General features: G+C 35.4%; 1 protein-coding gene across 1 annotated transcript in view; it reads right to left on the reverse strand.

The window, feature by feature from the left end:
- Positions 1–11,882, reverse strand: part of LOC106643100 (kanadaptin) — a 230,702-nt gene extending 218,820 nt beyond the window's left edge. The window contains exons 1-2 of the mRNA XM_089598587.1: positions 11,588–11,882; positions 10,519–11,470 (exon numbers count right to left, since the gene is read on the reverse strand). Coding sequence (XP_089454713.1) covers positions 10,519–11,470; positions 11,588–11,774 — 1,139 coding nt within the window. The 5' untranslated portion in view covers positions 11,775–11,882. The remainder of the gene's footprint in view (positions 1–10,518; positions 11,471–11,587) is intronic.
- Between the last annotated feature and the right edge of the window lie 525 nt (positions 11,883–12,407).

The following is a 12,407-nucleotide window of genomic DNA, read 5'->3' on the forward strand; positions in this document are numbered from 1 at the left end:
TAACTAAGTGAACTGTTTTCATAATGAGGTTTTATGCTTATTTCGATAGTTAGCTTTTTTGTGACTTTGTTTTTTTTTTTTTTTTTTTAATAAATATCACACAAATATGTTACACTAGCGGACCTCGTCTCGGCTTCGCCCGATACTTACTAAATGGAACACCGTAGTGTGTTGACATGTAATGTGAAATGTTTTCAGTTGAAAATTTTAAATGTATTCCTGACATTTATCAGAACAAAAATCTTCTTATTAAAAAACGTATTTGTTTAGAATCCATGCAGTTTATTGGGTCAAATAATAAGCTGTAAAAATTGAGAAAAATGTAATTATGCTGAAACGTACCGTGCGTTCCTAGTGCCATAAAATAATCGTTGGCCATAAGGAGCCATTGATTTGCAGTTTCTCCCGTATAATTCACAAAAAGGGCTATTTTATAAGGCTGTTAAGATTTTAAGCTCCCAAAAAATATATAATTAAAAAAACTTTTTGTTCCCTTATCTCACAACTTTATTACCAGAGCAACAAAGCCCTGGAGCTTAATCTTTACATTTTTTATTGCCTCAAAAACACAAATACATTTTCTACTTATTTAAAAATCTGAATTTAGATCTTTAAAGATTTGAGAAATTACTATCAGGGTACGATAAAAAGCGGATCTCCCACGTGTAGGATTCTCTATCTGTCGATTTTGATGCTGCTGTTCCAATCTCGATAAATTTTCTGCGTCAGTTTCTTGACGCCTGAAATTGTATTTATTGAATACATTCGAAGTTTTTCTTCCGATTAACCCTCTTGTGACTTTTGGCATGCTTAAGACTTTTGTGACCCCTAAAAACTGTTTACTGTCAACTTTGTTGAGTTCTACTACATTTGTTGGCAAAGTAGTTCAACGTCCAATGGCCCTAAAAAAGACCGGTGAGCTTCCTAAGTAAACTCTTTCTTGACTAAAGTTTACAGCAATTGTGACTGCTTGGATACCTCAGGGTGATCTTTTCTGGCCTACTGTTGAAGCCCCAGACTGATCATGAGAAAAATTAGAAAGCCTGAAGCATTAGAGCTAACTGTAGAGTTCTTTCCCAACGTCTCCCGATATGACGTTGAAGCCGTTGGTGTCTAAAGCACCTTTTTTTTTGCAGACTCAGTTGTGTTGGGTGATCTAAAATGGGGAGATTGGTTCGCGATGCTTGCCTGTTGGAGACTGTCCCATTGGCTCAAGTTTTTTATACCCTTCATAGCTGTTAGGTTCGCCCAGCGCAGACCTTGAAGAGGGTCAGTGATTCCTGGTTGAATGCTTAGGGTCGAGAGGTTAATACATATAGGGTCGTCGGTCACCGGGTTTTCCAGCCTTGCGAAGAACAACTCCGCAAGTGACGTCTGCCAGTGAATGACTAACTTGGTTGAATAGTGGCTGTCTTTAGTTGATATAGTCTTTTAGTCGACAAATCGCTTTCGGAAACGGTAGTAAAAATGTATTTGTTCGCAAGGTAGTTTAAACTTAAGTGGTCCTCAAAAGAACCTATGAGATTGATGGTTAGGTAGGGAACGTAAATACTTATAATGGCCCTAAAAAGAGCCAATGGTGAAACTTCCAGCTATTCCTTATTATTATTCCTGATGATGAAGAGCTGGCTGCGGGTAGCTTGACTCTTACCCTCGACGTCTCCATGTACGGAGACTGTGATGGAGAGAGGTACGCCGCTGACCAAAGAATATCTCGTCTTGGGGTCGTTTCCCGGATAACCAACCACTCATCGTTTAGTCAGGAAAGAGTGGGTATGCTGTTGGGATAACGAAAACTGACAAGGAAGCCGTTTTGTCTGCTCGCGCTCCTCAGGGCTATCTTTCCTGGCTTACATTTGTAGCCAAAAATTCTCTGACGGTACCAGGCGGGATGGTGGTACGGCCACACAACTCTGAAGTGTTGGAGCAGGTCGTGCTCTGGATAGATGAGTCTCCTGGTATTCCTCCAGAGACGTTACCCGTTAGAATAATTTTTTGATGGTCGCACTCGTTAATCCTAGAGATTCAGGGTGGATGTGGACCTGGGTCACTTGCCCTTCAGAGAAGAGTGTCGTCGGTAATCAGGTTACCCAGCTGCACGACTATTATCTATATTCTCGATGAACTGCCAGTAGACAACTGCAGAAATTTTCGAGACTCCCCGGCGTATTATAACCACACTTATTTAATTCTGTTGCAGGTAGCCTCGATTTATGTCAACGCCACCTGGCGGATCCTATCGAACTGAAGTGAAAAGCTGGCATGTTTTTGCAAAACTTTGAACTTATTTATTGCTATTATTATTAAATTTTTCAAGATAAAAACTATACTAAAACTATCAAGGAAGTGTCAAGAATCAGTGAAATCGGTTCAGCAGTTTTCGCGGTTAGCGATTACAACGGTTTTAGCGATTGTGCTTTATATATTAGTAAGATAAGATTTATACATATATGTCTTGTATGATGTATAATAATCGCATGTAATGTTGAAATTTTACTAGCAATAATACTATCAGTAATATTAATACCTTTGTAAGTGGCATATATATTACCATTCAGTTTACTCAAAGTTGTGTTACTTAGAACATTAGTTATGTAAGGCCAAATATTTTTATTAGTTCAATAGTGTCTGAAAATGTCAAATTTTTTTATCTTTCTCTCTTCAATATCTAATAATAATTTTAAAAAATTAACATTTTATGAACAAATATTCATACTCAATATTAAAATGCAAAAAAATATCCATAATAATTATGATTTAATAGCCTCAGCTACAAAATACTTTTATTACTCTTTTTTATGACAGGAAAAGTTTGGAAAAAATACCCCTTTAACAATTAGTTTGTTTTCAAAAGGTATGTTTGTATATTTGTAACAAATAGATCACGCAACGTTCCGAGTACTATATCTAAGATTTTTTTGAAAATCATGGAGACCTCATCCCAAATTATTAAATCAACTTTGTGTAATCTTTTTTTGGGATTCCGTCTTTAAAAATAAATTGTCTATATTTTCAAGTCCAAAGGTAAACAAAAGGTTCTATGATTGGACATTTCATTTGAAAACAGTACCGAATTAATGACTCGCAACTTCTCGTTTTTTAGAGAACCTGGATAATTCCTTGGGTAAGTTTTTAATATATTTTCTTTGATTAATTTTTAAATATTAAATCACGACTCAAATTTTTCTTTTCACAAAATAATATATACAAACAAATGATAAAAACAAAAAACTTAACTTTACAATGTATTTACAATGAAAAATATGTGCCAGATCACCACGGCAAAATAAAAAAGCCTGACAATTGTTTACTTATGAGCACGTTTGAAAAGGAAAACATAAAAATAAGGTTATGAAGAGAGTGAGAGTATTAATACTAAAAGATCATGTAAAACTCGTGTATTTTGAAATAAAAACTCGTGTTTCTGTTTGATTAGGAAAAATGAAACGTTTAACCCAGGAGGATCCAACCTGGATGTTCGGCTGAGCCAAAGGCTCCGATTCGGGCCATCGCCCTCATGAAATGTGCAAGCACAAATTCTCGTGAGGACTGTTGTTCTATAATTTTGAACTCGTGAACTTGTATTTATTTTTTTTAATATTTGCGTATTACCCTTTTTGCTGTGTCTGTCGTATCTTGCTTCCTTTTTTGTCTTGAAGAACTTGTTTACAAAGAAGTACGGCTGTAAAAAAAAACCAGCAAAGGCGGGAAGAACAGCCGCAGAAAAGCGTCCTCGTCGATGGCAACCTCAAAAGCCAAAGAAAGGAATCGTGGGTGCTGCATGCTTGTTGATGGTAGGTCAAAGTGTGAAAAAAATGTATCAATTGAAGGTTACGTCAACGAGCGAACTGCAAACCGGTCAAGAAGACGGTGCGAGAAGAAGTGTTTTTTTTTTCGTTGGCAAGGTGACGCTCGCACACTCGAGCAACAGCTAAAGATCTGTTGCCCTTACTTTTTTTATTTTTTCGAACGTTATCGGCTGATTCGATACCGATACTGTAGGATATTAGCCTCTTTGTATTTTTTTTTTTTTTTTGTTAAATATAAAACAAATATCAACAGGATGCTAGTCAGAGCTCTTGATAAAAATTGTTTACCTTGGGAAATAAGGCGATGAATTAATTAATGTCCAGTGTGAAAAAATTTTTTCGGTCTTACAAATTAATGAATACAGAAAAAATATTGTTAGTTTGGTGTCATAATTTTAAAAATATTTTTTTATCATTCAACTGAAGATACAGCGAATTAATTATGTGTTTACAAAATGCAAATTCTTTAGTGTTATTACTTTAGTGTCAGTTAATATTCTTCGAGATAGGTAAATTAAACGATAAGCACGTTTTTGTATCATAAATAAAATTTTTTGTGAAATATTTTCCGGCTGAAAAACACTATCTTTGTGTAAAAAAAGCCATTCCTGAGCCTTAGGACGATGACGAATGATAATTTTAAAAAATGTGTTAGTTGTAAAAGCCGTCAAGGATTTTAAAAAGCTTTTATTTTCTTTAACACACATACATACGTATATGTAAAATGCCTTATCGTTCATTTGTTAACGCCATTATATTAAAAATAATTGTATATCATTTTTCTATGAAAAAATGAGTTATTTAACATAAGTATTTGATTTTACAATAAATACATCTAGTCTGGCAGAATTAGCCAATCAAGGGGCTTAAATACGGAAAACTGATACCAACAATTAAAAAATTTTTTTTGATAGATCTTTGCGTTAGTATAAACATACTAATTTTGTACAACTGTTGAGTTGCTGCGCGGCTGTCAAAAAAAATGTCAAAATCTGTCAAAATTGGTTTTCTGCGATTTACCGGAGAACCAGGCGTTTGACGACAAAAAAAGTTGTGATACTAAAAAACCGCAATAAAAAAACAAACATAATTAGTTTTGGTAAATCCCAATCGATTCACTAGGTTATGCGCAAATTGCAAAAAAACCGTATTATTGGCCAGTTTTTGAAATTTAAAAACTTTTGTTCATTATAATATTTAGAGCTACAATTTTGATTTAAGGTAGGTATTTCAGCCTTTAACATCCACACCAAATTTCAACTTGACTAGATTTAAACTTTTTGCACACCACAGCGAAAACCAAAAAAAGGTTCTTCCAAAAAACTGCTATAAAAAAGTTTATAGCCAACGTAGAGACATTTTTCAAACTAGATTTTATTCGTCTAGAGTTACTCTACAATACGTCAAAGTTTGATTAAATTCGAATGAGTGCAAATACCGAAAATATTAGTTACAAACGCATTGAGTTTCTGACGGCGATTTGGCGGTGCGGCGCCGCCTACTCGGCCACTATTTGCTCGATTCCACTAATGTCGGCTAAATTGTGTTTTGTAGAGAAACTCTGATTAATATTTTGGGGAAAAAACGTTTGCATACAAAACGTTCATAGCACTGCCTGGTAACAATGACTTTGCTAATAAAAATTGGCCTACGTTCAACGCGAAGGCGACAAAGAGTTCAAAAAATTTTCGAGCCGATTGTAGTGGAATTTTGCCTTTATCGACCGAATGGGCAGCACCGTGCTGCTACACCACTATCAGAAACTCATTGTTTTTTTTAAACATTTTCGGTACTTGCACTCATTCAAATTAGCGTTTGAAAAATGTCTTTGTGTTAGTTACAAATTTTTTACAGCGGTGTGTAAAAAGTTTAAATCTATTTTGTTTGTTTATTTATTGTGGTTTTTTAATATTGAAATACTTTTTGCCGTCAGATGCGTAGTTCTCCAGAAAATCGCAAAAACCAGTTTTGACAGATTATGACATTTTTTGTGGCAGCTGCGCTGCAACTCAAAAGTTTTATGAAATTCATGTCTTTACTTGGCTTTTTTAATTTTTTTTGTTTGTAGATCAATAATTTTACTTTATTGGTCCCAATTTTGAAGTATATAATCTTGCAACTTATTTTGCTTTTTTCGCAATTAGAGCTAAATAAGATTTTATTAAATTGTACTCTAATCGAAAAAAAAGAATTATGTTACTTTCAAGTAACTCAATAATAAAATCACTATTAGTAATTAGTTTAAAAAAAAGTTATTCTACTCATACTGTCCTATTGCGATCGCCACCCACCACCCTACCAGTCCCAACACTGTTTAGCACGGATCAGTTTTGGATCAATTCTTAATCCTTATACTCTATATCTTCTGTCCGTTAAACTTATCCGTGAGTGATCAGAAACTATGCACAAGACTGATCCGTGCAAGATCCATCCTTGATCCTACACTGAGGTTCATTTCTATTCGGGTGGTACTGAATCAGTCCCACAAACGGTCTGTTGATGGACACAGCTCTGTGGCTATCAAGTGTAAATTGTGGTACTTACGATACACCACGCGCGGCACATGGTATGAACAACGTTGGGAGTTGATTCCATAGAGATATAAAAATAGAAAGCGCTATCCCCACATTACCCTACATCCTCATGCTGTCATAAGTGCAAAAGAGACCGCTGCCGAAAGGCCCCACTTAATACATGTTATCCGGGGGGCCCTTCGGCATCTTTCTCTCTCGCACGTGGCATCATCGCACAGTACAGAGTTAGATGGGGATAGGTCGCTCTATTTTTATCTCTCTATGGTAGATTCCAGACTCGATAACCCGATGGGGAATTTTATTGGGCTGCCCAAGTTAGACGTGTGGCCCAACACAGGCAGCCCAGCTTGGACATAGGTTGGCTTGTAATGGGGCGCAGATTTGGAAACATGCTCTCCCCAGCCACTTCCTGATTTCGTCTGCACAGCTACGTACTAAGGTATACATATATATGTATAACTTGCACGAGCATTTTGTGTGTATAATTAGTTGGCGTGATCACGCACACTATCAAATGTTTCATGCTATGTAAAGTTGTAAAGGGGAAAACTCGGAGAATTATGAAATCAGCAAGTCCTATGGATCAATCAAAGACGAATTTCTCAAAGTAGTGTAAGATAATAATCAATCATTTTTTTATTTGTTGACTACTTTCTTTCTTGTCAATCTTCTATTAAAAATATTCTTTAAAAATGTATTGATCGTTTCAGATTGTTTTTATAGTGCCAGAGGTTAAAAAGGTGTCAGAGTTACACGTTTACACACCTTTCAGTGCTTTAATTTTTTTCCAAAGCTTTTTTTAAGGCTCAGTAAGGCTGTATTCCGCAAATGCTGTCAGCAGTTAAGTTACGTAGGTCGTGGAACGTGGAACCGCCGCACGGTTGGGTGGCGCTACTGTCAAACTGTACTGACTGTCGGTGGGCTCCGCATCTCCAATTCTCCACATGTCAACACACTTCGATATTTTTTGCATGCTAAGGAGCTATTCACATAGACATTTTTTGCTTATTTCATTGTGAACGTTCATATTGAAAATGGGGTTCCAACTTCCACTGTTCTGCTAAACTCTAATTGAGTGAACAGACTGAACAGACCTATACTGTGTTCTCAGGAGCCGTACCATGTAACTCTTTCCACTTCGCGGGCCGTGTTTTAACATAGGCCCGCAAAGCGAAGAAAAGTTATATGGTACGGACCCTGTCAGTCAACATAGTTGCAACCATAGCAGGGTTGGGATTTTGTTGCCTGATGGAAAAAAGAGGTATAGGTATGTTCAGTCTGTTCACTCAATTTGAGTTTAGCGGAACAGTAGAACCCCCTTTTCAATATGAACGTTCACAATGAAATAAGCAAAAAATGTCTATGTGAATAGCTCCTAAGTACACCGATGTTTGGGAGTTTTTTAAGTTTTTGACATGCAGAACCCACCAACAGGGGCCGTACCACATAAGTTTTTTTCGCTTCGTGAGCTTATGTTATAACATAGGCGTTCGATGCGAAAAAAGGTTATATGGTACGGCCCCAGATAGTACAGGTTGACAGTAGCACCGACCGATCATGCAGCATTACCGCGACCTACGTAACATAACTGCTGGCAGCATTTGTGGAATACAGCCTAAATAAATAAAAACTTGGTTAAAATATGTTTATATATTTCTAATTAAGATTTACTTCATATTTACAAGTGAACTCACGTGCATAAGGTTTGTTGCAAGTACAACTAAATATGGGTAATTCTGTCGTAACTTGCTGAGATCGACTTAAAAATTGTTCAAAAAGAAGTTGGTTCAAAAAAAATTTTTTTATGGTATTTCTACTGTACACAACATTAGTAACAAATATCTGAAGGGATGCAACTACAAGATTAATTAGTCAAAAGTTATGCAAAATTTTATAAAAGTCAGTTTTCATCGATTTTTGAATAATTGTATCTCTTTCTAACACGTGTAGCTAAGCTCCTTCAACAGTTCGAGTGTTCTTACTAGGCTTACATAAAAGTTGGAGTCAAGACCCATCGATAAAAAAAAAATTTTGTTCCACTTTGTGCCTCCATTCAAAAGTTACAGCTGTTTTAATTAGAGCGTAAATATCGCTTATAATGTGATTTTGGCTAAAATTCAGTATTTAAAAAAAAAATCACTGTAACATTTCATTTGGAACATAAAATTCAAAGATTTGTGTTTTAAGGAGGCTTGGGCGATTTTGAATTAAATGCTGGCTAGGTCTGAAATTCAGAGATTATATAGATAAAGTTTGCTAGATTTTTTTAGGAAAACAAAATAGGTAGGTCAACACATTTATTTTCGAGAAAATCGCTTGTGAAAATTCGTCATTTTAACACGCAACCTTACGGAACCCGAAATTCAATAGACTACCGTACCGCAATAAAAAGCTGTGGGCCCACACATTAAATTGGTACATGTACTTGAAAGTATAAAGAATCTATTATTTAAAAAAAAAAATAGGATCAACACGTTAAATTTTGAGAAAATAGCGAGGAAAACATCGAACATGAGAATTGTTTTGTTCAGGTACTGTAAGTGCGCATGCGCTGTACATTCATAAACATACAAGCATGAAAATTTAAGTCTAACACAAGTATAGGTATATAATAGCAGATGAGAGCAAGAGAGTACAGTGTTGTCAGCTTTATCGTGGCAGGGCCGTCATCTTTACACAAGGTACCTTGGAAAAACTAATAAATTTTTTAATATCGATTTTCCGAATGACTTTTCCGCGTTTTATTGCTATTTTGTTCACACATGTGTATAATCAAAATGATTATAAAAAAAATATTACAAAGAATCATTTGTATGACAAGTACCCCACAGGGGCCCCTCAATAGATACGACACCAAACGCCCAAGCCTCCTTAATCATTACGACTATGTTTTCGTTTTCATTTAAGCCCAGATAAAGCCACCTAATGGAGTGCACCACTTGGCTACCAACGTTGGAAGTAGCACCACCATTTTTGCATTTATGTAGCGAAAAGAGGCCAATTGGAAGAAACTTCGAGACACGTGTCTTATCTTTTAGCCGAACAGTGATGAAAAAAAAGTTTGGCTGAAATTGATTGCTCTTCAACGAAAAAAAAACGGCACTTTGAGGAGAGGTAGGGTCGGAATGGAATTTTTAAAGTTTATAGTGCTAGTATGACTCATGGACGTATTAGAATGAATTGTCCACCCATACTTAGTTTACTAGCCTCAATTGCAATAAAAAACTGTAGTTTGTGTATCTGCACACGTACACTGAGTGGTTGTTCCATGGGGGACGGAATGGAATAAAATGTTTGTACACACAAAGTACGCAAATAAAAAAGCTTGGCTATTCGAGAGGTAACAACTTCTGGTACTACTGTCGTTAGGATTTGTTAATTTTAGTCCTATACTTTAAAAAGTGACCATTGTTTAGCACTCGTCTTTGTCAATTTTTGGTGGAGTTAAGGTACAAATCCTATAGCTAAAGTATATAATGCTTACTAGATAACCCAAGTGGCAGATAAGCCTTATTTTTTAACCGATGAAAGTTCTTATGAGTGAAATTGAGTTGCTGACATGGGTCGGAATTGAAAATTCGACTCTAAATGATCGATTATCTCAATGAAGGGATCAACATATTAGTATATAAAACAATACGTCAAGTAAAGTTGACAACATTTAACACAATTTAACGTTTTTAAAGTTTAGGATTTCATTATGGCATGGAAGTGCGAGTACCGGGCGGTGGTTGGGGAGAAGCTTGTGCCTAAGTCTGCGCCCCATTGCAAGGACAGACTTGTCCCCACCTTGACTAAAATTGGGCATCTTGACTTGGGCCAAGCTGTCGCTCATTTTAAATTTCCAATCGGGAACTAGCTAGTGATCCTGTAAAAGCAGTCCGCCATGTTTATCAAGAAAATTAAGGACTCTATGGATGTATATATTTCGAACCCTCTCTATTTATATATAGCGTCATCAATTTTTCGTTGTAATACACCGTTTTTAATGATCAATAGTTTCTCGATTCCTTTCTGTAATTAGTCCTGCCCTTGATAGATGAACATGACAGCCAAAAAAAAAAGTGACACTTATTCTGATGATTTTTACAGGATCACTAATGCTTGGAAATAAAGAAGATAAAAGATCAAGTTTCTTATTTCATAGATATAGCAAGACTTCAAAATATACATACTCAACCCAGCATAAGAATCGTCTCATGCCTTTTTCTGCTGTTTGATATTGCAAATCGTAACCTTCTCGTTCAAACCAGCCTCGTAAAGTTTTTTTTGGATCATCTAAAAACAACTCTTCATTAGGTGTTTGTGCATACGGATTCTCTGTCATATCGTTTTCTTCATCAGCATCTTCTTTCATTCCCCAATTAATTCCATTAAGTTCGTCTTTAAGTAACTTTTCTGTCTCTTCAGCTTCACTTACATTTTGATTTTTCAACATTTTTTTTTGTTTTAATTTTTCTTTCCTTATTAGTTTGAGTTCTGTAATAGAAAATTTTGACTCGGGTTCTTGATCACACAATGGAGCTTGCAAAATAAATTTTCTTTGGCTGCAGCCAAATCGAATCATATGACCACCTTGAAGTCGCACAAAGACTTTTGAATTGATCCGATGCCCATTCCAAAAAGTTCCATGGGTACTATTCAAATCAAAAATGTACATTCCTTTATCGTTTTCTTCATCACTAACGGCTCTGTATTGTAGAACTGCATGAAATCGAGATATTGTTGGATGTGCCATTGAAATATCACAGAATGGTGAACGTCCAACAACATGATAATTTTTTAATGACAAATCGATAGTCTCTAAGATAACACCAGATTTTAAAACTTCCATTTTATAGATATCGTTTGGTATACCACTCCACAAAGGTTCGACATATACAGTTTTATCATCAACAGATTTTTCTGCAGACTTTGAACTTGTAGACTTTCGTTTAAAAGATGAGTTGTTTAATTTTTCATTTGGCGTACATTCAGAATCTGATAATACTGAAGGTATGCAGCCTTGCACCAAAGTTTTGATTTTGATGGGATGTTCTGGAATTTTAACAAATAAAGGTTTTTTGAAATTCGCTTGGGTGTTAAGATTCCTTACAGTCATGGTTGTTTCATCACTTTTATTTGAAACTGAAAGAATAAAAAATTTATAGCAAGTCAATAAATAAATATAAAATAAATTGTTATGTATTTGATATACATCATTATAAGTTTAGAAATGTAGTTAAAAAATTAAAATATTGTTACTATCAAAATCATTCAAACGTTGCTTTATTTCACTGCTTTTATCAGGAATTCGTTCAGCAGAAAATGATTCAACTGTGCATGATGTTGTTTGTGTAGAATCATCACTACTTATGTTGACTTTTCTGTGATTAATTTCCATACTTGCAGCTTCAAGACTCCTCGTACATTTTTTTTTAGTACGCAACATTCTCACCTCATACAGGTATGATCAGCGTCATACATAGAGATATTGGTAATATTTCTATGGATTCATGTCTAGAGTCTAGACCAAGAGCTAAAGCCGAAGGATGGTCAAAATTTTAACCAGCCGCCACTCTCACCAAAATTGAGGAATCTTATGATTCGTAGAGATCCGAAAGATTTCAGTCATATTTCGTTGTGGTAAAGAGTTATGTGGTAATTATAGTAATGCTGCATGGTATTTTTTTACTAACCAGACGCAACTTACACCAATGGATAGAAAATAAAAAGTTGATTAGTAATAGTGCCATTTACAGCAAGATTAGAATGCATCTTGTACCAAAAAATCGACCTCCAAAAATAAAGATATTGTATTCTTATCTACAATGTTATCTATAATGCCTTATCTATTATCTTACATGAGTTTTATAGATAAGATCGGGTAGGGGGTCTATTTTTTGAAGGTGGATTTTCGGGCACGAGATGCACTCTTATCTTGCCGCGAATGGCACATTCATTTAAAAACTTTTTATTTTCTCTCTAGTGATTTAAGTTGCAGCTGACTTATAAAAAAACTATATGGCACTTCTTAAATACCAACAATACTCTTACCAAAATGAAATATGACGTGAATATTTCA

The sequence above is a fragment of the Copidosoma floridanum genome, unplaced genomic scaffold (genome assembly GCF_036245765.1).
Source record: "Copidosoma floridanum isolate Cflo_tuat_1 unplaced genomic scaffold, Cflo_Japanese_pri ptg000006l, whole genome shotgun sequence".
Classification (NCBI taxonomy): Eukaryota; Metazoa; Arthropoda; class Insecta; order Hymenoptera; family Encyrtidae; genus Copidosoma; species Copidosoma floridanum.